General features: G+C 35.8%; 1 protein-coding gene across 1 annotated transcript in view; it reads left to right on the top strand.

Annotated features, from left to right (window-relative positions):
• Positions 1–24,393, top strand: part of STK31 (serine/threonine kinase 31) — a 75,017-nt gene extending 50,624 nt beyond the window's left edge. Inside the window, exons 22-24 of the mRNA XM_015081021.3 lie at positions 3,515–3,637; positions 13,647–13,715; positions 24,031–24,393. Coding sequence (XP_014936507.3) covers positions 3,515–3,637; positions 13,647–13,715; positions 24,031–24,135 — 297 coding nt within the window. The 3' untranslated portion in view covers positions 24,136–24,393. The remainder of the gene's footprint in view (positions 1–3,514; positions 3,638–13,646; positions 13,716–24,030) is intronic.
• The last annotated feature ends 2,262 nt before the right edge of the window (positions 24,394–26,655 follow it).

The raw sequence follows: 26,655 nt of genomic DNA, 5'->3' as shown, positions 1-26,655 counted from the left end.
ACTCCTCATTTCCTCCTTTACTCAGCCCTTTGGAAACCGCTAATTCAATTTCATCTCTGTGGATGTACTATTCCGGACATTTCCTATAAATGGAATCATTCAATACGTGTCCTTTTGTGATTGGCTTATTTCATTTAGTGTAATGTTTTCAAGGTTTATGTGTCTTATAGCATGCATCTGAACATCATTCCTTTTTTTTTTTATTTAAAAAAAAATTTTTTTTTTTCAACGTTTATTTATTTTTGGGACAGAGAGAGACAGAGCATGAATGGGGGAGGGGCAGAGAGAGAGGGAGATGCAGAATCGGAAACAGGCTCCAGGCTCTGAGCCATCAGCCCAGAGCCTGATGCGGGGCTTGAACTCACAGACCGCGAGATCGTGACCTGGCTGAAGTCGGACGCTTAACCGACTGTGCCACCCAGGCGCCCCTCATCATTCCTTTTTTAAAATGCCCAAGTAATATTTTATTCCGTGGGTATACCATATGTTGGTTTTATAGTCATCATTTGATAGACATTTGGGTTGTTTCCACTTTTTGATTATTGTGAATAATGCTGCTATGGACATTAGTATACAAATTTTTGTGTGGACATATATTTTCATTTCCCTTGGGAGTGGAATTTTTTGCTATATATATTTGTTTTGCTCTATAGTAACTCTTCCACCATTTTAAAAAATTTTTTCTTTTAATGTTTATTTTTAACAGAGAGAGAGAGAGAGAGAGAGATAGCAAGCAGGGGAGGGGCAGAGAGAGAGGGAGACAGAGTCTGAAGCAGGCTCCAGGCTCTGAGTTGTCAGCACAGAGCCTGATAGGGGGCTCTAACTCATAAACCGCAAGATCATGACCTGAGCTGAAGTCGGATGCTTAACCCACTGAGCCATCTGGGCTCTTCCCACTACCCCCTTCTCCATCATTTTCCATATATACCATTTCCAATGATTTCTAATGTCAAAGGATGATCAGTAACAAGAACATGAACCCTGGATTCAGACAGACCTTGGCTGCAATTCTTACCCTCCCACTTACTTGCTGTGTGACCTTGGGTTTTAAACTCTTTGAGGCTAAATCAACTATAAAATGGGAATAATATCTACCTTAAAGAGTGATTGTAAAGGTAAAGGTAATTAGCACGATAATTACTTAGCACATACCACTAATTGTTAATTACGTCTTCTCCTCCCAGTATGTTTATCCTTGCTTCTCACAGTGTAACCAAAAGACCAGCAGCTACAGCATTACCTGAGAGCTTGTTAAGAAATGCACGGGGTGCCCGGGTGGCTCAGTCGGTTAAGCGTCCTTAACTCAGGTCACGATCTCGCGGTCCGTGAGTTCGAGCCCTGCGTCAGGCTCTGGGCTGATGGCTCGGAGCCTGGAGCCTGCTTCAGATTCTGTGTCTCCCTCTTTCTCTGCCCCTCCCCCGTTCATGCTCTGTCTCTCTGTCTCAAAAATAAATAAACGTTAAAAAAAAAAAAGAGCCTCTTAAAAAAAAAGAAGAAATGCACAATCTCCATCCCAAAAATGCTGAATAAAAATTTGCACATTAACAAGATCCCAGGTGATTCACATGCACTGTAAAGTCTGAAAAGCAGTGATCTTGACAACAGACTATCTTTCAAATTTTTCTTCCTGATTAATATTTCAATCTGTAAGTAGTGTGAAAAAGTTGAGCAAAGGTGAGCTTAATCAGTATTTCAGTGTAAATAATTTTAAATGAAAATTAAAACAATGTTTTGGGGGATAACGACAGTTGACAAATCAGTATAAAGGGGGAAGAATAATTCTTGGAGTAATCATGATATGTATAATATTGCAAATGGCATGCTCAAAAGGTGAGTTAACCAGGACCCTTACCAGTTGAGAACCTTTTTAAACTCCTGACTTAGTTGTTTTTCTTAGGACATTATCTTAATTTTCAGATAAACTAATATGATAAATATTTCAATAAATATACATTGTATAAATCCTTCATAATCCAGCATTTCTTTATAGTTTTACATTTTCATTTTCTCATCTTTTTGAGCTACCATATGAAAACCATTAAGACTACATATACACAGGTGGCATTACCCTGTGATTTGCAGATGACTGAAGTATAAAGCATTATGACTTATACTAGTCAAAAGGGAATTGCTCTGGGGCACCTGGGTGTTGCACTCTGTTAAGCATCTGATTCTTCATTTTGGCTCAGGTCATTATCTCACTGTTCCTGAGTTCAAGACCCACATTGGGTTGGGTTTGGTTCTGACAGGGTGCCTGCTTGGGATTTTCTCTCTCTTTCTAAATAAACAAACTTAAAAAAAAAACTGGTCAGACAATAAAATGTTTGCAAGAATGCAGAGAAATTGAAATCCTCAAACATTGCTGATGAGAATGTGAAAAGATAGAGGAATCACTTTGTAAAACAGTTTGGTACCTCAAAAAAACCCCAAAAAACAGGGGTGCCTGGGTGGCTCAGTTAAGCGTCTGACTTCGGCTCATGTCATGATCTTGCACGGTTTGTTAGTTTGAGACCCGTGTTGGGCTCTGTGCTGACAGCTCTGAGCCTGGAACCTGCTTCAGATTCTGTGTCTCCCTCTCTCTCTGCTCCTCCCCTGTCACTTTCTGTCTCTCTTTCTCTCAAGAGTAAAAAAAAAAACCAAAACAACAACAACAAAAAAAAACATTAAAAAAAAAAAACGATCACGGCGCCTGGGTCACTCTATCGGTTAAGTGTCCAACTTCGGCTCAGGTCACAAGTTCACGGGTTCGAGCCCCACTTCCTGCTCTGTGGTGACAGCTCAGAGGCTCAGAGCCTGGAGCCTGCGTCGGATTCTATGTCTCCCTCTCTCTCTCTGCCCTTCCCTTGCTCCTGTTCTCTCTCAAAAATAGACATTAAAACAATTTTAAAAAATGAAGCGCCTGGGTAGCTCAGTCGGTTAAGTGTCCAACTTCGGCTCAGGTCATGATCTCATGGTTTGTGAGTTCAAGCTTGGAGTCGGGCTCTGTGCTGACAGCTCAGAGCCTGGAGCCTGCTTTGAATTCTGTGTCTCTCCCTCTCTCTGCCCCTCTCCTGCTCACACTCTGTCTCTCAAAATAAATAAACAAACAAACAAACAAACAAACAAACAAACAAAATTAGAAAGCAAATTAAAAAATAATGATCAGTAAGGAAGAAAAGTACTTTGTTGACTTCCAGTTTTTAAAGTTATTTAGAATTTTCAGAATTAGAAAATAGCACTCCTTCTTGCCCTAATGAACTTTATTTTTACAAGAAGTACCAAATATTTAAATAATTGGTGTTTTTTGGTTTTTAGTCTACTTCAATCTGTAATGTGAAATGTAACCAAAGTCTCACTATTAATTGTATGAGACTAATTTTAAGAGCAATTTATAATAGCAAAAATTGAATAAAAATATTTTAAAGCAAGAGAGAATGAAATATTTCAAATGAATTTGTTTTTTTGTGTTAATTAAATGCAGAGAACTTAACTCATCTGTGTTGCCTCTAAAATTTTTAACCTGTTGTTTTTGTAGAATCAGCGAGCCTCAGTGAACATGATGGTTGGTGACTTGAGTTTGATATCACCTGAACTGAAAATGGGAAAGCCTGCTTCTCCGAGTTCTGACTTGTATGCTTATGGCTGCCTTTTATTATGGGTATGTAATTTTTTATTGTAATAGATTAGTTTCATATATATATATATGTACAAACATATTTGTATCTACTTAAGTATATAAAGTGATAATTTTATAGTGGTTTTGCTCAACATATTGCTCTGGATGAAAAGCAGTGGTAGATTTTTAGAAGAAAAATTAGAAAAATTTAGTAGAAAATTGTTTTTTTCTTTTTTTTATAGTTTTTTCAAAAACTATTCATATACTTCCTGTCACCTATTGTATACTTTCTACAATTTGCTTGATATATATTTTACATATTATGCTATTGTTTTACCTTTCTTTAAGGCAAGATTAACAGTGAAGATAATTTTGTCCTATATTAATCTGTAAGCAGTTCCTGCATATGTGGAAAGTAAATGTTAAATGAGCCTTGAGTAAGTGTTCCTGTTTTCATTATAAACCAAATAGCTGTTTTTTAATCCATGGCTTAAACCTATTCTTTCCTGTGAATTTTGAGGGATTGGTATTAACAAGGGAGGAATATCTGTTTTTACTTTTTTTTGTTTTTCTTTTTTTATATTTTTTCTGTTTTTATTTCTTTTGCTTAACATGTTCTGGAGGTTCTAGCCCAGGGGTCAGCAAAATTTTCTATAAAGGGCCAGATGGTAAATATTTTAGGCTATGTGAGTCATATAGTCTCTGCTGCTCTATAAGGTAGCCATAAAATATGTAAATGAATGAATGGCTCTGTTGCAATAAATAAATAAGTAAAACCTTATATGGAATTGAAGTTTGAATTTCATATAATTTTAATGTGTCATGAAATAGTATTCTTTTTTTTTTTAAGTTTATTCATTTTTGAGAGAGAGAGTGAGTGAGCAGGGATTGGGGCAGAGAGAGAGACAGAGAGAGAGAACCCCAAGCAGGCTCTGCACTGCCAGCCTGGAGCCCGACATGGGGCTTGAACTCACGAACTGGGAGATCATGACCTGAGCTGAAATCAGGAGTTGGATGCTTAACTGACTGAGCCACCCAGGTGCCTCGAAATAGTATTCTTTTCTTTTCTTTATTTTACTTTTTAAATGTTTATTTAAAAACTGAGAATAAACTGAGGGTTGATGGGGGTGGGAGGGAAGGGAGGGTGGATGATGGGCACTGAGGAGGGCACCTGTTGGGATGAGCACTGGGTGTTGTATGTAAACCAATTTGACAATAAATTTCATATTAAAAAAATAAATAAAATAAATATTTATTTTGAGAGGGAAAGAGCGTGAAGGCAGGGGAGGGGCAGAGAGAGGAGAGAGAGAATCTCAAGCAGGCTCTGTGTTGTCAGTGCAGAGCCTAATGTGGGTTTTTATCTCATGACTGTGAGATCATGACCTGAGCTGAAATCGAGTTGGGTGCTTAACTAACTGAGCCACCCAGACACTCCTAATTTTCTATTAAACATTTAAAAATGTGAAAACCATTCTTGGCATGTAGGCTGTATAAGAAATAAGCAGTGGCATAAGTTTGGTGTGCAAGTGAGAGTTTGCTGATCCTAGTTTTAGCCAGTATAATAAGACTACAAAAACAAATAAAATGCATACAGTTGAAAAATGAAGAAGTAAAGCTGTTTTTATTCAAAAATGACATGATTAATTATGTACAGTCTTGAGGAGTGTACTTAAGAGCTACTACGACTAACAAGTTTAGCAAGGTTGCAGGATGTAGTCATCATAATAATTAACTGTATTTCTCTATATTAGCAACCAACAATAGGAAATTGAAATTAAAATCATTTATATAGGTATCAAAAATACAGAGTTTTTAGGGATAAACATGACAAAAGATACGTAAGACCTATACCCTGAAAACTATGATATATTGTTGAGCAAAATTAAATAAGATGTAAATAAATGGAGAGTTGCATCATGGTCATGGACTGAAGACTCAATGTTGTGTGGATGTGAATTCTTTTTTTTTAATGTTTATTTTTGAGAGAGAGAGAGAGTGTATGTGTGTGGGAGAGGGGCAGAGAGAGAGGGAAACACAGAATCTGAAGCAGGTTCCAGGCTGAGCTGTCAGCACAGAGCCTGACGTGGGGCTTGAACTCATGGACTGTGAGATCATGACCTGAGCCAAAGTCGGACACTCAACTGACTGAGCCACCCAGGTACCCCTGGATGTGAATTCTTAAATAAGTCTATGGATTCAATACAATTTCAGCAAAAATGCTTCTAGGCCTTTTTTTTTTTTGAAAAATTGTTTTGATGTTTAGATTTGAGAAAGACGGAGTATGAGCAGGGGAGAGGCAGAGAGAGGGAGACACAGAATCTGAAGCAGGCTCCAGGCTCTGAGCTATCAGCAAAGAGCCCAGCGTGGCGCTCAAACTCACAAACCATGAGATCATGACCTGAGCCAAAGTTGGTGCTTAACTGACTTATAAAGTATTTTATATAAATTATACCTGGATGTCAATTACTGCCTCAGTGTATTTCTTCTTATTCTGTACTTCTCCATCAGCCTAAAAATATGGTTAAGTCTGGTGTATCACAAAAACAAAACGGGTGCCTGGGTGGCTCAGTCAGTTAAGTGTTGGACTTCAGCTCAGGTGATGAACTTGCACTTTGTGAGTTGAAGCCCCATGTCAGGCTCTGTGCTGACAGCTCAAAGCCTGGAGCCTGCTTCAGATTCTGTGTCTCCCTCTCTCTCTGCCCCTCCCAGGCTCGTTCTCTCTCTCTCAGAAATAAACATTAAAAAATTTCAAAACAAACAATCCACAGTTGTTTGTTTGTTTATTTATTTATTTATTTATTTTAATGTTTATTTTGAGAGAGAGGGAGAGAGTGCAAGCAGGGCAGGGGCAAAGAAAGACAGATACGAAGCCATCATGGTTATAGACTGAAGACTCAATGTTGTGTGGGTGTGTGAATTCTTTCTTTTTTTTTCTAATGTTTATTTTTGAGAGAGAGGGAGAGAGAGAGAGAGGAGGGAGGGAGTATGTGTGTGGGGGAGCGGCAGAGAGAGAGGGAGACACCGAATCTGAAGCAGGCTCCAGGCTTTGAGCTGTCAGTACAGAGCCCAACATGGGGCTTGAACTACCAAATGGTGAGATCATATGACCTGAGCTGAAATCGGCAGCTTAACCTACTGAGCCACCCAGGTGCCCCCACGGTAATTTCTTTACTCATTGTTTTCTATGGCACATCTTCTGAGTTTCATTTACCTTTGTGACTGGGCATTTCTTTTACTCTTCTTTAATGCATGTTAAGTGTTAGTGCCCCCACCATTTTTCCTTACATTCTACTAAAATTTTCATTGTATAGCCTTTCCTTGGGTTTTCTTATTTACTCTCATAGTGTCTGGTACCGTTTATTTGTTAGAGCTCCCACATTTATGACAGTAACCCAGTTCTCTGGCCAGAGTTTCCAGTAGTGTGTACATTCCTGCTGCATAACTTCATCTTAATTTACTAGATACCTTATATTGTTCCAGAAAGGACACAAGGCAATTCATTCACAGAAGTACTTTAAAATAGAACAAGACATGATAAATTGAAAGTAGATAAGAAAGAAAAAGAGGGTGTGAACATAAAATCAAACCATGAATGAGAGTACTACCAAATATCCACCACAGAAACCTGTTTAGTACTGCTGATACACAATTCATGTGTTGCCATTCTTTTCTTATAGCAGACACTGCAAAATGATCATGGTCATGTTCATTGGGCTCAGATATGACCTGAAAATAGCACTCAAAAGGAATAGTACTGATTGAAAAACAAGCCTTTTTTCTATCCTTGATGAATACATTTTCTATGGATAAGCCACTATGATAGCTCTAATCTTTCTTCTAGCAATTATAAGAAAGGAAATCTAGTCTGTCATACAAACCATTATCCCTAACATCAAAGTGGGCCAGTTAGGACAAGCACAACTATTAGTTTTTGTTTTGTTGTGGAAATTTTTACTCAGAAACAAAGAATCATGAAACTCTATACTCTTCAACCAGATTCAACTATTGTCAACATTTAATTACCAAGCTATTCTTAGGGATAAGACTAGAGGCCCTTATAAAGACAACATTTTACATTGCTAACCCTATGTCCCGAGTTACGTGATACTTAAAAAACAAAACTAGGTAACACTCATTGAGTGCTTACTATGTATCAGTTACTTTGCATGTATTTATCCAACCTAATTCTTGCAGTGGCCTTATGTAGTAGACTCTGGGTCTGGAGTTCTCTCTTGTCCAGCAAGAGAGTGGATGCAGGATTGAAATGAGAGAGAGGCTAATATCCAGGAGGAGACAAGAGCCTGAGTAAGGGTCCTTGCTCCATTTTTACTAGGAAGAGAAGACTTATAAGCATGATGGGAATGCACAAAGAGACAATTAAACTGTGAACATTAACTCTAGGTGTGAGGGAAAGGGGGTTTTGAAGATATGTGGTATTAGGGGTTTTGGTCAATAAAAACATATTACGGGTTTGGGTCAATAAAAAACAAAGTCCTGATGCCAGGCAGATGGTTGTTTACAGCAGGCATGAAGTACCCCATCTGTTTATCTTAGCTAGCCTAGGGGATAAGACAGAGCATGCTACATCAGGGTCAACAAGGCATCTATCTTTTGCTAATTAGCTCCCCTCTGGGCAACTTTGCCCTGCTGCTGCTGTCTATAGCCCTGTTTAACTATTTACCTATTTTGGTCCTTCCTTCCTGTGAAAGCAGCTTTCTGCTATTGTGCTAAATTGGGGGGTGCTTCCACCCTGAATACCTAATCTTGTTTACCCAGTCTTGGGTATTTTCATCCTGATATTTCCTGTTCCTATACCTTTGTCCTATATTGGGGATCTTTGCCCTGTTTACCTAATCTTGTTTATCTAATTTTGGATGTGTACATCCTGTGTCTTTCTATTTCTTTATGGCTTGTTGACCCGTCGGTGCAAGCTCAGGGAATTCCTAAGCTTATTCCCCACAGCCTTATAAGTGAGGAAACTGAGGCAAAGAGAAATTAGATGATTTGTCTAGGATCCCATGGCTGCTAAGAGGTGGAACCAAGATTCAAACCCAGCCAGTCTGTCTCCAGAATGTGCACTCTTTACTACTATCCCATTTCACCCAACTTTCCCCCAATAGCCTTTTCCAGTCATCTGAGCCAACAACTTGTGTTCTTCTTTGATTCTTCCATCTCCCTCATCTTGCCTTCTAGTTAATCATGCCTTGGCATTTTTACCTGTTATGAATTCTCAAAATTTTCTAATTATCTCTTAGATCAGTGTGCTAGTTCATGCTAATAAGAGGCTAATTAGCTTCTTAGTAAGAGGCTTGTTAGAAGATAAGCCTTTGTTAAATAACAAAATGTCAACTGAATAAATTTTAAAGATCTGTTAGCTTTATTAATCAATTCATGGATCTGGCAATATCCCATCTAGTAAGTAGAAGCGATCTCCAAAGGACTATAGAAAAGGAAAGGTTTTTAAAGGTAAAGTGGAAGTAGAATAAAAGAAATCATTTGCAAAAAATCCATTGTTTTAGGCAAGATCATTCTCCTAAGGGGAACAAAGGGGATTTGTCAGTAAATTTTCTAGTGCTGACCAGGAAATTCCCATGTTGATTGGCTAGAGGTTACATTCCTGGGGGGAGGTTGAAACTGAAGTTAAGTTAGATATTAATAAGTCTTGGTTTACTGACTTGGGAGCTTAACTTGAGTGATACCATTTTTGGGCCTGTAGTTTTCTTTTTATTAACTTCTTATAATCTGCAATTTTCTTTGCTTTGATGCTAGATAGAATGTAGTTTTGAGGACTCAGGGTTCAGTCAGGAAAACGGAAGCCACACTTATTTTACTTCTAAAGAGTTTTAATACAGGAAATTGAAGCTTTTGTTGGAAGGTGTAGGATAACAGAGGTAAGGGAAATAGTAATCTATTTCAGCGTGTAGCACTTGAACCACATGGTTCTTAAGAGTTTGTCTGGACGCTGCTGGGAATCTCAGGAATCAGTGAGCGAACCTTACCTGCCGTTTCATTTTGTTTTATGTATGTTTTAACTTCCTTTGAGATTTCTTCTTGACCATGAATTATTTAGAACTGTGGTATTTAGTTTTCGTGTGTTCAGACATTTTCTTACTGTATTTCTCTATTTCTACTTTGATTTAATAGTGGCCAAAGAGCGTAATCTATGTGATACCATCCTTGAACATTGGTTGAGGTTTGTTTTATTGCTAGGATATGGTCTATGTTGGTGAATATTTCTTGAGATCTTGAAAAAAATGTATTCTGTTATTGGGTGGAATTTACTATACATATACATGTAAATTACATCTTGTTGGTTAATTATGTTCTTCATATCTTTTTATCCTTATTGTTTTTCCATCTAGTAGTTTCATTAGTTATTGAGAGAGCTGCTGAAGCCTGCAACTCTAATTTGAATTTGTGTATTTCTCCTTTCAACTTTACCATTTCTGCTTCCTATATCTTAAGATCTTATTGTTTGGTGTGTACATATTAGGATTGTAATGTCTTTCTGGTGTATTGATCCTTTTATCATTATGTAATATCCTTCTTTGTACTAATTTTCTCTAACATCTACTTTATCTTATAATTAATATGACCATCTCTTTGTTTTTAAAATTAATTTTGTGTGGTATTTTTTTTTTTACCATCCATTTATTTTAAAACTGTGTTGAATTTGCAGTCAGTTTCTTGTAAATATGGTTGTACATACTATTGCATTGTGTTTTATATTTGCTAAGTCTTTGCTTTTTAATTGAGGTAGTAGACACTTATGGTGATTTAAGAAATATTTTTAAAACATGGGAATTTTCTAGTTAACACTAGGAAATTTTATTTTTTTAATTGAAAAGTAGTTGACTTACAATATTATATTAGTTTCAGGTGCACAATATAATGATTCAGCATTTATATATACACATTATGAAGTGAATCTAGTTGCCATCTGTCACCATATAAAGTTGCTGAATTATTACTAAGCATATGCCCTATGTTTTCCATTGCATCCCAATGTCTTGTTTATTTTATAACTGAAAGTTTCTATCTTTTAATCCCTTTCTCATCTTTTGTCCATCTCCCCCAAATTCCACCCCTTTAACAATCACCAGATTATTCTCTGTATCTATGCGTCTATTTTGTTTGGTTTTTAGATTCCACATTGAAGTGAAATCATATGGTATTTATCTTTCTCTGTCTGACTTTCCTTTAGTATAATACTCTCTAGGTCAATTTATGTTGTTGTAACACTTAAGGTGATTATTGATACTTTGGGGGTAAATCTATCATTTTATTATTTGTTTTGTTTTTTTCCTTCTGTTTCTTATTTATTGATTTTTCTTGCCTTCCTTTGGGTTATTTGAATATTTTTTAAGAGTTGATCTTGATTTATTATGGTGTTTTTGAGTATATTGCCTTCTATAGTTTTCTTAGTTGTTAGTATGGATATTATATGTATGTGTCTTATTACATTCTACTGGTATCAGTGTTTCAACACTTTGAGTGAAGTGTAGAAGCCTTTTGTTTAGGTTCCTTTGCCCTCCTACTTTTAACCAGCATTGTCTTGAATGTGAGATAGTGTAATACAATCAGTCATTGTATATGATTTAGGAAACTTATGGTGAGAGGGATAGTCTTTGGTATTCCCTCCTATTTCTGTTCTTTCCATTGTTATTCCTTCCTGATGCTCCAATATTCATTTTTCTTTTAAATGTTTATTTAATTTATTGAGAGAGAGAGAGAGAGAACGAGAGAGAATGAATGAATCCCAAGCAGGCTGTGCATCGCAGAGCGTGTTGCAGGACTCAGTTCCATGAACTGTGAGGTCATGACCTGAGCCAAAACCAAGAGTTGGATGCTCAACCAACTGAGCCACCCAGGTGCTGCACCCCGTACTCTTTTCAAAATTTATTTCCTTTTTGGTTGAAGTGCTTCCTTTAGCCAGTCTTTAAAAGTATGTCTTCTGGTGACATATTCTTTTAGTTTTCCTTCATCGGAGAGCATTTTGATTTCACCCTTTTTCCTGATGGATAGTTTTGCTGGATATAGAATTTGTGGTTGAAAGTTCTTTTATCGGGTGAAAGATGTGCCACTTCCTTCTGGTTTCCATGGTTTCACATAAGAAATGCTCTGTTATTCAAATTGATATTTCTCAGTAGGTAATGTTTTTCTTTGGTTGCTTTCAAGATTATTTTGTTTTGTTTTTAGTTTTCAGAAGTTTCATTAATTTGAGTTTATCCTATTTGAGTCACATTTTTTTTGTTTTTGTTTTTTTTATGTGGGGGCCTTAAGACACCCTGTCACTCTCACTCCTCCCGTCCCAGGGTCTCTAATCAGTTTATTTTCCTCTTTTGACCTTTTGGAGATCGCCTTTGGTTGTTATGTTATTTGAAACATAGTTTTACTTAATGGTGAGAAGCAGGAATAAACCAGAAGTCCTTTTGCTCATTAAAAAAAATGTTTATTTTTGAGAGAGAGAGAGAGGAGGGAGGGAGGGAGGGAGAGAGAGAGAGAGAGAGAGAGAGAGAATGAACAAGCAGGGGAGGGGCAGAGAGAGAGGAGGACAAAGGATCCATGCTTACAGCAGAGAGCCCAGTGTGGGGCCCAAACTGTGAACTGTGAAATCATGACTTGAGCCAAAGTTGGATGCTTAACTGACTGAGCCACCCAGGCACCCTGTCTTTTTGCTCATTTTTAAATTACAGTGTGTGGAACTTATTTGGGTATGGATTTAAATAAACTTTATATAAGTAAAGTAACTTATTATATTTATGAGATGAGTAAAAATTTGAAAACTAGGGGTGCCTGGCTGGCTCATTGGGTGGAACATGTAACTCTTGATTGGGGTTGTTAAGTTTGAGCCCCATGTTGGGTATAGAGATTACTCAAAAATAAAACCTTAAAAAAAATTGAAAATGATATTTTATACAGGCATATCTAGTTTCATTGTGCTTCACTTTATTGCATTTTGCAGATGCTGCATTTTTTACAAATTGAAAGTTTGTGGCAACCCTGTGTCAAGCATTTGTTGGTGCCATTTTTCCAACAGCATTTGTCTGCGTAGTGTCCGTGTCACATTTTGGTGACTTTCATAATATTTCAGGCTTTTTGATTATTATTAAATTCATTATGGTGATCTGTGATCAGTGATTATGACTCACTGAAGCTTAGATGATGGTTAGCATTTTCTAACAGTAGGTATTTTTTAATTTATATATATATATATATATGGTTTTTCTTTTAGGCATAATGCTATTGTACACTTAATAAACTACAGTATGATATAAATGTGACTTTTATATGCACTGGGAAAACAAAAGATTCATTTGACTTGCTTTATTGTGATATTTGATTTATTGCAGTGGTCTAGATCCAAACCCATAATATCTCTGAGGTATGCCTGTATTAAAGAATTACTAAAAAAAATTTACTGAATTTTAATGTGATAATATTGTGTCACAATAAAAGACTTTATCTTTTAGAAATATGTACTAAAATATTTACAGATGAAATTATGAGACATACAGGATTTACCTCAAAAATAATATATATGGGTTTGTGCATAGGGTAAAAGTGATCATTGGTTGATGGTTGTTGGTGCTGGGTGAAATACATAGCATTTGGAATACTTTGTGTATGAAAGAAATTCTCCATATGTAAGAGTTTTAAAAGTTTAACACGTATTTCTTGAATTATATAGGTTAAGTATTAGGGAGGAAAGAAACATGCTTAATTTATTTGTACTTAATGTATACAACCAACATGATATAAACTGCTGAGTTTTAATATATTTACTCAAAAGGTGATGAAGTATTGAAATTGCATGTAGTATATTCATCAAATCTGATTGATACTTGAGGAGCCCCAGGAACTGTTCAGTTATCTGTGAACAAGTAGTTATTAACATGAAAGTGTTTTTATTCTTTAAAAGCTAATGTGTGTCCTTTGAGTGAGCCCTTCTTTTTTTCTGCAGAATCTGAAGAGTTCCAGATTTGACTGGGTTGTAAGGATTAATGTTTTGTTACATTGGGAATTTATTTGTTCTCATTTTCTTTAACAGCTTTTTGTTCAAAATCAGAAATTTGAGACAAATGAAGATGGAATCCCAAAAGTGGATCGGTTTCATTTGGTATGTGGTCTTTTTGTCATTTATTGGTTGGAAACATATGCTTTAGGTGTAGCAGTAATGTAAAATGTAAATATTTGAAAATGCCCTCTACTTTTTTGTAAGAATGCAAAACGGCATTCACAATAAAGAAATACCGAAAAAATTCAAATGCCTTGCTGACACCACTGCCAGAGAATTATTGCTAGAAAATACTGCTAGATTGTCCATTTTCCACACAAATTATATAAATAATATAAGTAATATTTAAAAATAGTCTTTATGGTATCTTTCAAGATCATATTATATTTTTTTAATTTTTTTTTTAACGTTTATTTATTTTTGAGACAGAGACAGAGCATGAACGGGGGAGGGTCAGAGAGAGAGGGAGACACAGAATCAGAAGCAGGCTCCAGGCTCTGAGCCATCAGCCCAGAGCCCGATGCGGGGCTCCAACTCACGGACCGTGAGATCGTGACCTGAGCTGAAGTTGGACGCTTAACTGACGGAGCCACCCAGGCGCCCCTAGATCATATTATATTAAAATTAATGTTTTACTACTTTTTATAAGTATCTAACTTTATCTTTTCTTTGTCATATGTTTGTCATTCATATTGCTTTGCCATTTATGCTGTATTCAGCCAACGTATTTTGAGTATCTATTTTACCCTGGGAATTGAACTAGATGCTAGATTACCAGGATTGCAGCCTTGAATAAATGGATAATTTAGAAATGTGAACAAGTGAACAACCAAGATCCCTAAGAAGGGTACTAAGAAAGTACTTTGGAGAAAGATAATTTTTAATTCTGCTGAGAAAGGGAGAGGGAAGGGGTAGGTAGAAAATGCCACCCAAGTAATTTGAGGAGAATCTTCAACATTGAATTAGGAGTTTACAAGAGGTAGAATGAGATGATGGTAGCTTAGGTAAAGATAATAACCTGCACTAAGACATTAAAATATTAAATTCTTTTGAAAGGGAATAGTCCAGTATGACTAGATATTGATAGGTTATAAATAATGACAGTAAATGAGTTTATGGAGGTATGATAATCAAACTCTAAAAGTTCTTATGCCATTTTTAAAAAATTTACAGTTTATTTATTTTGAGAGAGAGAACAGAATGAGCACAAGCAGGGGAGGGGCAGAAAGAGAAGGGAGAAAGAGGATCCTAAGCAATCTCCATGCTCTCAGCACAGAGCCTGATATGGGGCTCAAATTCATGAGCTGTGAGATCATGACCTGAGCTGAAAAAATCAAGAGTTGGACGCTCAACTGACTGAGCCACCCAGGTGCACTTCTCATGTCATTAAAAAAATACTTACTTAAAATATTTTACAACTATTTTTATGACTTTATTTTATTAAAGAGAAGTTTTAGGTTCACAGCAAAATTGAGAGGAAGGTACACAGATTTCCCATATACCCCCTCCTCCCACATATACATAGTCAGTCCATTAACATCCCCCACCAGAGTGGTCCATTTGTTATAGTTGATAACCTGCATTGACAAACCATTATCACCTAACGTCTGTAGTTTACATTAGGGTTCCCTCTGGCACTGTGTATCCCTATGGGTTTGGACAAGTGTATAATGACATGTATTCACCATTATAGTGTCCTACAAAGTATTTACAATGCCCTAAAAATCCCCTGTGTTTTGCCTGCTCTAAACCCCTGGTACCATCAATCTTTTTACTGTCTCCAGGGTTTTGCTTTTTTTAAAATGTCATGTAGTTGGAATCATACAGTATGTAGCCTTTCCAGATTGGCTTTTTCCCACTTAGTAATATGCATTTAAGGTTCTTCCAGGTCTTTTCATGGCTTAATAGCTCATTTCTTGTTAGTGCTGAATGATACTCCATTTTCTGAATGTACCACAGTTTATTTACCTATTTACCTACTGAAGATCATTTGGGTTTTGTGTAGGTTTTAACAGTTATGAATAAATATCCATGTGCAGGTTTTGTGTGGACATAAATTTTCATTCCCTTGGGTCAGTACCAAGGAGCACAGTTGCTGGATTGTATGGTAAGAATGTTTAGTTTTGTTAGTGCCAAACTGTCTTCTAAGGTGGCTGTACCATTTTGCGTTACCATTCCTATTGCTCCACATCCTTGCTAGCATTTGGTATTGTTAGTATTCTAGATATATAGTGGTATCTTGTTTTTATTTTACATTTTTCTGAGACATGATCTGGAACATTTTTTTCATATGCTAATTTGCCATCTGTATATATCTTCTTTGGTGAGGTGTCTGGCAAGGTTTTTGGCCCATCTTAAGGCATGTTGTTTTCTTATTGTTGACTTTTAAGAAATCTTTGTATATTTTAAAACACAGTCCTTTATCAGAAATGTCTTTTGCAAATATTGTCTCATAATTTGTGGCTTGTCTTCTAATTTTCTTGACAGTGTCTTTTGCAGAGCAGAAATTTTTAATTTTAATTTTAACGAAATCCAGTTTATCAGTTTCTTCTTTCATGGCATTTGGCCTTGTGTCTAGAAGTCCTCGCCAAACCCAACTTCATCAAGGTTTTCTCCTATGTTATGTATTGGGAGTTTTTAGTTTTGCCTTTCACATTTAGATCTGTGATCCGTTTTGGGTTAATTTTTTGTGAAGAGTGTAGGGTCTGTGTCTTGATTCATGTGGATGTCTAGTTTTAGTGCCATTTGTTGAAAAGACTATCTTCATTGTATTGCCTTTTCTATTTTGTCAGCGATTAGTTGACTATAATTAACAGGTCTGTTTTTATCCATTGATCTATTTGTTTATTCTTTAGCTGATACCACAAAGTCTTCTTGATTAGTGTAGCTTTATAGTAAGTCTTGAAGTTGGTAATGTCAGTCCTTCAACTTTGTTCTTCAATATTGTGTTAGCTATTCTGGGTCTTATTGCCTCTCCATGTAAGCTTCAGAATCAGTTTGTTCATATCCACAAAATAACTTCCTGGGAATTTGATTGAGATTGCATTGAATCTATAGATCAAGTTGGAGAGAATTGATACCTTGACAGTATTGAGTCTTCTTATCCATGAACATGGAATATCTCTCCATTTATTTAGTTCTTTAATTTCTTTCATCAGAGTTTTGTACTTTTCCTCATATAGATCTTATACCTTTTTTGTTAGATTTATATGTAAATATTTTTTTTCGTGTGCATTGTGTTTTTAAATTCAAATTCCACTTATTCATTGCTGTATATAGGAAAGTGATTGACCTTTGTATGTTAACTTTATATGTGACAACATTTCTATAGTCACTAGTTCTAGGAGTCTTTCTGGTGCTTTCAGATTTTCTAATACAGACAGTTGTTATCTGTCTATGAACAAAAACAGTTTTATTTCTTCCTTCCAGATAACATGATCTCATGCCATTTCGATTGTGTGGACTGCAGTGAAGGAACGCATACAGTTTTATTTAACTCTGTACTCCTTTAACTTATTTGGCCACAGAAATATTGTATTTTATAACATCTAATATCCCATGAAGTTAGCATTTAAAAAACAATCATTAGAAATGATTACTAAGGAGCTTTCCACACTTCTTGGATAGTAGTAAAAAACATTGGAGACAATTTTTGGGAGACTATGAAATATTTTATTACACTTACTGGCTATAGTATAGAAATGGGATAACAAAGTTGATAATGTCTTACACTTTTAAAAAACCTATGATACAAATTTCTTGCCATTAGAAAAATACCAGTACTGCTACGTTAGAGGTTACAGCTTCCCCCAAAGTGAACACTTGAAACTCCTCTTTTAGGCTTAATATAAAAATTACACTGCAACAAATTATCCTGAAATTTAGTGATTTAACACACATTTACTGTCCTATTGTTTGTGAGTCAGGAATCTGAGCATGGCTTCTTTGGGTTCTGTGCTTCAGGGTCTTTCACAGGCTGCAATCGAGTTATCTGCTAGGCTGTAGTAGTCATCTTTTTAAAAAAAAATTTTTTTAACGTTTTAGTTTTGAGACAGGGAGAGACAGAGCATGAACAGGGGAGGGTCAGAGAGAGGGAGACACAGAATCTGAAACAGGCTCCAGGCTCTGAGCTGTCAGCACAGAGCCTGACGCAGGGCTCGAACTCACGGACTGCGAGATCATGACCTGAGCCGAAGTCGGTCGCTTAACCGACTGAGCCACCCAGGCACCCCTGTAGTAGTCATCTTAATGCTCAGCTGAGGAAGATCTACTTTTAAGCTCACATGATTGTTGATAGACTTCAGTTGCCCTCTAGTTGACCAGCAGTTGCCCTCAATTTTTGCCGTATTTCCATCATGGCAGCTTGTTTCATCAAAGTGAGCAGAGAAAGTAGTAGACAGAGTCTGTTAGCTAGACTGAAGTCACAGTTTTTCATAACCAACTCACTAGGTCAATCCTACACTCAGCAGGAAGGGATTGTATAAGGACATGAATACCAGGAAGGAGAAATCATTGGGGAACATCTTAGAAGTTTGCCTACCGCAGGTTGTAATCCATTAGCTGTGTGCTAGGCACTCTGCTAGGTGTATACATAAAGAAGGTGAATAAATAGAAGTCTTTATTTAATGTGGGTAGCTACTTGTGGAAATCAAATTAGAAGAATACTTGGCTTGTGTAGTATTTGCTTGTGTGATCTGAGGCAGCTGTTAGTGCTGGGAATGGGGCTGTCTTTATTTATGTTTTGCAATCACATGTAGTTATCAAACAAATGAGGGAACTGTAGTCTAGACCTTACAGGGGCGATATCACAAGTGGAGAGAAATCATGGAATTATGTAACTGTCAGAGGTATTAGAGGATAATTAATTCACTAGTTTCTAGCCCTCAGAAGAATTTCTTCAGTAATAGATCCAACAGATGGCCTTCAGCCTCTGCTTAAGTTCAGAGCAGTTCATTCTCTGTTGTATAGCTCTTATGTTGATTTCAAGGTAGTTCCTTAATATATCGTATGTATGATAAAATATTCAAAAGTTACGAAAAGAAGCACATCTCTATCATTATGTACCTCAGCCATCCAGAAGCACCATTGTTATTGTGAATCTTCCCAGAAAAGTCTATGTATGTATCTATCCTTTTAAAAATAGATTATTGTGGGGTGCCTCAGTGGTTCAGTCAGTTGAGCATCTGACTGTTGATTCTGGCTCACAATTTGTGAGTTTGAGACCCATGTTGGGCTCTGTGCTGATGGCACAGAGTCCGCTTGGGATTCTCTCTATCCCTGTCTCTCTGCCCTTTTCCTGTTTGTACTCGCTCACTTTCTCTCAAGATAAATAAGCATTAAAAAAATAAAAATAGATTATTGTTTCATTAAGTTTTTAAAAAATTATATTTAATCTGTAGCTCAGTAAGGGCAGGGACTTTGTGTTGTGCATCATTGTATCCCTAGTGTCCATAGCAGTGTTTGAGGTATAGTAAGACCTTATTAAATATTTTTTGAATGAATGAATCTTTTCTGTTGTGGTAAATGTTCTTCATCTGCCATTTTTTGGACTCACTTTTTCCTCTGTTTCCCCTCTGTATTTTTAATCTCTCTGGAATCCATTTTTGTATATATTCAGTAAGGTTCTAATTGTATCTTTTTATATGTGGATAGATAATTGACCCAGCACCATTTATTCAAGTGTCAGTCTGTCCCCACTGATGAATGATACCACTCTGTTCTGTGCCAAATTTCCATGTACTCATGAATCCTGGGCTCTATTCTGTTCTTTGGCTTGTTTATTGATCCTTGTGCCAACACTATGCAGTTACATGGTAACTAGTGAATTAATTATCCTCTAATACCTCTGTCAGTTACACAATAACAGTTAAGAGGCCGTTTCTTGTTTTGTCTCTCTTTTTCTTCTGCTTGTTTGTTTTGTTTCTTAAATTCCACACATGGGTGAAATCATATGGTATTTGTCTTTCTCTGACTGAGCATTTCTTATTTCACTTAGCATTATACTCTCTAGGTCCAACCATGTTGTTGCAAATGGCAGGATTTCATTCTTTTTTATGGCTGAATAATATTCGTATTGTTATTGTGTGTGTGTGTGTGTGTGTGTGTGTCTGTGTACGTACCCACATTTTCTATATCTGTTGATCTATGGGTAGACACTTGGGCTGCTTCCATAATTTACACCACATTTTCTTCATCTGTTGATGTACACTTAGGTTGTTTCTATATCTTGGCTATTATAAAATAATACTGCAGTGAACATCTTTTTGGGTTAGTGTTTTTAGTTTTGGGCTATTATAGTTCTGGGATATTATAAAATAATACTGCAGCGTATATCTTTTTGGGTTAGTGTTTTTGTTTTCTTCAAATAAATACCCAGAAGTGGAATTTCTGGATCATATAGTAGTTCTATTTAAAATTTTTTTTGGAACCTCCATACTGTTTTCCACAGTGGCTGTACCAGCTTACCTTCCCAGCAATGTTTTTTTATTTTTTTTATTAGAAAAATTTCTTTTAATGTTTATTTATTTTTGAGAGACAGAGTCAGAGTGGTAGTAGGAGAGGGACAGAGAGAGAGGGAGACACAGAATCTGAAACAGGCTCCAGGCTCTGAGTCGTTAGCACAGAGCCTGATGTGGGACTCAAACCCATGAACCGTGACATCACGGACCTGACCTGAAGTTGGACACTCAACCGACTGAGACACCCAGGTTCCCCCCACCCAGAAATAATTCTTCAAGGTCATGTTTTAGTTTCCTAATTTTCTCAAATATATTTATATATATGTATTTTTTCTGATCAAGATCTCAGCAAGATCAACTTGTATTTGGTTAATATATCTATTAAATTTCCTGTGATCTGTAAAGTTTCCTCACACCCACATCCTTTTCTACATGCCATTTATTTGGTGAAGAAACTTTAATTTCACATTTTGGAATTGATTGATTACATCTTTATGGTATTCATATTTCCCCTTTCTCCAGTTAAAAAAAAAACTTGTAGATATGGAGACATAGTTAATTCAGATTCAGTTTTAAAAATTTTTTTTAACATTTATTCATTTTTTGAGAGTGAGGGAGACAGAGCGTGAGTGGGGGAGGGGCAGAGAGAGAGGGAGACATAGAATCTGTAGCAGGCTCTGAGCTGTCAGCACAGGGCCTGACACAGGGGGGACTGCGAGATCATGACCTGAGCTGAACTCGGACGCTTAATTGATTGAGCCACCCAGGCGCCCCTCAGATTCAGTTTTTACACCAAGTATGTATTATAGGTGGTGCTTTCCACATCTGTTGTATCATGTGAGGGGTGTCATAAGGTGTCAGGTGTCACAGTAAGAGTTATCAATGGGTTCAGCCTAATCCATGCATTAGTTAATTTTTCCATTTACTGCCTAATAGTTTTAGCATTGATGATTGTAGTATAGATATTTTGTTTTATTGAAGAATGGTGATTTTTCAGTTCTGTTACTGCATCTGTGTTTATTAATTGGAATCCTTCTGTAAAAATAAACTTTGTCTCACCAGATATTGGGTTACCCTAAATTTTACTTCATTCAGTAATTTCAGGGAAAGCAATTTTAACAATAGTGAGTTGGTGTCTTTGTAGCCTCCAGAAGACATCAGTCAGATTTCAAAATTTTGTTTTAAATATTTTAAAATCGTAATAGATTTAAACATAGTTTCATGTGTCTCATTTAATTTTAAGTCAATTTTTTGCTCACGTTGTCCCATTTTTTGGAGAATGTTATTTAAGATGCATCCTGTGACTTTTGTCACAGATCTGTCTTTTATAAATTGATTTTTGCATGATACTATGTACCTAATTATCTTCTACAATCCTTATCTAATAACTGGATCGGTCAATTTTCCAAGGAATCCTGAATCCTTTTAGTTGGAAATTTGGAGACAAAGATATGGGTTTAAAGGTTGCTCATTGTTATTGGATCTTTTCAAAAGGCAGTGCATATTTTTTTTTAGAAAAATAAAAATGAGGGGCGCCTGACTCAGTTGAGTGTCTGACTTTGGCTTCAGGTCATGATCTCATAGTTTGTGAGTTCGAGCCCCACTTTGGGCTCTGACAGCCCAGAGCCTGCTTTGGATCCTCTGTCTCATCCACTTCTGTCCTCCCCACCAGTAAATAAACATCAAAAAAAATTTTTTTTTAAAAAAAGAAAAGTAAAAATGAATACATTGTATAAGTTTTTCCAAGTCAAATTCAAGATTATAGACATTTTACTTAAATTTAAATCTCCTCTTCCTTTTACACTAATTATCTTAATATTTATGATATTAGCAGTTACATAATAGCTTTATTCTACAACAAATGTAATAGTTTAGTAATAACAATGATATTATTAGAAATACTTAAGGTTCTTGAATATAGTTTTTAACATTTCTTGGTAGGTTTTTCTATTTGTTCTTAGGATAAATCTCATTAGAATTTTATCCCACTAAGATCGTAAAGTCAAAATACATGTCTTAAAGTTACTTGAATTATTTTCTATATGATTATATCATCAGATACATAGTTAATTTTGGTTTTGATTTTTTAAAACATTTATTATTTTATTTTATTTTATTTTATTATTTTATTTTATTATTTTACTTTTTTAATTTTTGAGAGGGAGAGAGAGAACCAGCAGAGGAAGGGCAAAGAGAGGGGGGACAGAGGATCTGAAGAGGGCTCTGTGCTTACAGCAGAGAGACGGATGCGGGGCTCAAATTCGTGAACCAAACCATGAGATCATGACCTGAGCTGAAGTTGGATGCTTAACTGACTGAGCTACTCAGGTGCCCCTAAGTTTGAGTTTTAGAGAGATGGTTTTTGTATTTGTTCTTTAATTGTGTTTTAAGATTTAGTGAAATTTAGTAATCTATGAGAGGGAAAAGCTTAAGGAAGAATTTTTTGTTTGTCATTACTTTTGGGAGTTGAGTAGTTTTTTCCTAGTACTTATATAATTTTATTTTTTACATTTAGATTTTTGATACATTTGGAATTATCCTTTGGTGTGAGGAATAGATCTGATCTTTTTCCATGGGGTATCCCTTTGTCCCAATGCCTTTTATTAAAAAGTTATATCCTCCCTTCAAATGCCATTGTTTTGCATACTAAAATTTCATTTGTGCTGGAGTTTATTTTTATTTTTTCTAATTTGTTTCATTGGTTTGTTTTTTTCATATTTCAGTGTTATATTCTTTTAATTAACAGATTTTTACCTTTTAATACTTGGGAGGGCTAATTTCTTCCTCATTGCTATTTTTTTATTAGAGCTTTCATGTCACTTTTTGCTTATTGTTTTTCTAAAAGATCTTTACAGTTAACTAAATCTAGTTCCAAAAAAAATGATTATATTTTTTTAGAATCGTATAAGGTTTATAAATTAACTTAGGGAAAATTGACACATTTGTGATCAGAGTCTTTTTCCAAAATCCTGATATGATTTTCTACTTATTTTAAATCTACTTTTGTGGTTTTCACAAGCATGTGCTAATTTTTTCTCATTTAGATTTTGTAATTTTTAGTTGTTTATATCTGTTGAAGGGTCTGTCTTTAAATATTTTAAAAAACATTCTGTAGAGTGCAATGTGGGCATTGTCAATCATAAATTTAGCAGGTGTTTACTAAATATCTGCTATATCCCTACCACTGTGCTAGGGGATGTGTTGGGGATGAAGTGATATACTAAAATTTCTGATCTTGAGGATCTTAGAGTCTAATGAGGACAGTAGCAATAAATAGGTGATTTTTATTCAGTGTGAAATATGTTCTGTTAGGAGTCATCATAGAGAGGAAAAAAAGACATACCCAGATGCTTTGTCAGGTGGAAATAATGGAAGAGCAGTTTTATAGTGTTTAAATTGATAATACAAATAACTTTGAAATAGTGATACCTAATAAATTCTGGCTCCCATGATGATGATGATATAAAAATTAAAAAAAAAATGAGAATGATGACAATGGTAGTGGTGGTTGAAGAGTTCCTAGAGGTGATAACCTCAAAACTGAAACCAGAGACAGTTGATCAGTAAAGGAGATTACCCTTCCAGACAGAGCTTCAGTGTAATAATTTCATAGTGTCAAACTCTGACCAGTGCCCTAAAAAAAGGGAAAAGGAATAGTCTTAAAATACTCTTTTTTGGAATTTCACTTGTTTTTGAGATATTTCAGCTGTGATTCTCTTTCCTATTACAGTTTTTCCTTGTAATTCAATGCCATTGTTTTATTATAGGAATAATAATTCCTTTCCAATAAAAATTAATTGAATTTTGTAGAAATTGTAAAAAATCTAAATAGGAAAAATTGATTTTAGCTTTGTGTTATTGATTAAAAGTATTTTTGAATTGGATCCTCCTTCCTTATAGAGGTTTGTCTTTTTGTTTTGATTTTACTTTTGTTTTGTAACCTGTCTTTTTCCTTGCAGGATGATAATGTCAAATCCCTCCTCTATAGCTTGATCTATTGTAGAAGTTCAATGACTGCTGAGCAGGTTTGGAATGCTGAATGTTTCTTGGTGCCAAAGGGGTAATCACCTCCAAACCCAGAAAAAGATACTGAATATACCCAATATAAAGAGGAAGAAGAATTAAAGACGGAGAACTTGAATAAATATAAGGAAAAGACAAGAAATGGTGAAGCCAACTTTGATTGATAGATTAGTATTTTTTTGTTGTTGCAGATGTTCCTTTTAAAACTTTAGTTAAATAAACAGAAAAAATCTGGAAGTGTTCTGGAGCTAGTTAGGTTGTGTCTAGTATTCCAGTTGTGAAAAATAAAAGATGTTTGGCTATACAAAAAATTGTATACTTTGAAATTTCATTTAACTGGAGTTGTTATGGAAGGATTTTTTGTCTGTGGTTACTTTTTGAAATTGCATAATTAGACTATGATACTTACAGTAGAAAAGTTACTAGATTTTTGGACAAATCATATGCAGATTTTCAGTTATATGAGCCAGCTAATGGTGAAAGGTGATACATTCAACAAATGATAATTGGTTTTGTACTCAGTTCTGGAGATATAAAGGTGATTAAAACATTGTCTGTACACTTATAAAGCACACAGTCTATTGAGAAAGAGATACAAATGAATCTTCATAATACAATTTGGAATATCCAGTGATAGCTCTGTACAGAGCTTTATGGGAATGCACAGGAGGGATACTTACACTGTGGAAGAGGGATGTCATGGAAGGCATTCTGGAAGAGGTAGTACCTTAGTGAAATGTTAAAGAATGAGTAATAAAGTTGAAGGAGGGGCAAGAGTATCTTAATTGGCAGAGAAAACATTATAAAAGCACTGAAGGGAGAAACAGTTTGTTGTGTTTAATAGTATAGGCAGGGAATAGTCCTATAGTAGGTGGGTGAAGGCTTTGTAAAAATAGTAAAATACTCAGACCTAATCATTTTATAGAAAATGTGGAGTTGTTGAAGAATTTTAAATAGCTTTACCTTCTTCAAAATCCGTCTTCTGCTTACTACTAGGATAGGAGGTAGGGAGACTGGTTAGAAGGCTGTTAAAATAAAGTAGGTGAGAAATGATGAAAACAAGGTCTAGAGAAATAGAGTGATGAAACTCATGGGACAAATTTATGAAATAATTAGAAGGCAGACCAGTTGAACTTGGTGATTGAAGTGTATATGGACTAAAGTAGTACGGTAGAGTATCTAGTTGCCTATTTAAAACCCAGCCTTCCTTTCTTTGTTAATGATAGGTCCCAGTTTCATTTGGGATGACAATGTATTTGCCTAAAAGACTACATTTACCATTTCCTAACCATTAGTTGAGGTCTTTTGCATAAGTTCTTGCAAATAAGGCTCCTTAAAAGGAGCTGACTTAGCTGGGAGATGTGCTCTTTTGCCTTTACCCCTTTTTTATTGCTTAGAAGTGAACATGGTGGTTAGAATTTAGGCAGCCTCCTTGGATCATGAAGTGACTTTGATGAAAGTCAGGATGAAACCCTGACTGGAGTGATGGAGTAGCAAGTTAGAACGGGCTAATGTCCTTAATATTCTGGAGCTTCTGTACCAGCCTCAACCTTTCATATTACTTGAGAGAATAAATCCTTACGTCAAGTGTGGTCCCTGTACTAGCAGCTTCAGCATCACCTGAGAACTTATTAGAAATGCAGATTCTTGGCTCCATTCTAGACTTACTAAATGAGAATCCAGGGGTAGACCCTGAAAATCTGTGTTTTAACAAGCACTTTAAGTCATATTCTAATCCACAGTAAAGAGAACCATTGCCACACATTCAAGCCATTGCTACTTTTTGGGTTTCCTGTTTTATAGTAGAGCTTAATTGTAGCTGATTCAGTTATAAAGATGCAGTAGTTAGGTTTAAAGTAAACTTGGATAATTAAAAAGAACAAAGAATAGATCACTTTGTTTATACTCAGTGTTTAAAGAATTAGACCGGCATTTTCCAAATGTGTTTTGCTGAACACTAGTCCCTTGGGATGTTCAGCACAAAAAGAGTTCTGTGATTCGTTGTTTGGAAAATAATGAATGCTAAATTGGAGATTGATTATACACATTAGATGGTAACATTTCTAAAATGTCTAGAAAAGAAACTGTTTAGTTTTATTTAACCCAGTGTATGCCAAAATTGGTGAGATCCTTTTTTTTCCACATAATGCCTAGCAACTTTTCTCTTGTGAAACTGGGGTGGCAATCAGATTTTGTGGCATACTAAGGTAGTATTTATTTTTATTTATTGTTTTAAAATGGCAAATAATGATGTGTGATGAAAAGAGACAAATTCTTAAGTATCTCTTTAATGCCACATGTTTATTTAAAAAATTTTTTAAAAAGTTTATTCATTTTTGAGAGAGGCAGAATAGGGGAGGGGCAGATAGAGAAAGGAAACACAGAATCCGAAGCAGGATCCAGGCTCTGAGCTGTCAGCACAGAGCCTGACGCGGGGCTCAAACTCACAAACCGCGAGGTCATGACCTGAGCTGAAGTCAGATGCCTAATCAACTGAGCTACCCAGACACCCCAAATGCTACATATGTTTCTTGAAATATGTGTATATATGTTTAACGGCA

The sequence above is a fragment of the Acinonyx jubatus genome, chromosome A2, assembly GCF_027475565.1.
Source record: "Acinonyx jubatus isolate Ajub_Pintada_27869175 chromosome A2, VMU_Ajub_asm_v1.0, whole genome shotgun sequence".
NCBI classification, from domain to species: domain Eukaryota; kingdom Metazoa; phylum Chordata; class Mammalia; order Carnivora; family Felidae; genus Acinonyx; species Acinonyx jubatus.
This window is presented reverse-complemented; position numbering and strand designations above follow the sequence as displayed.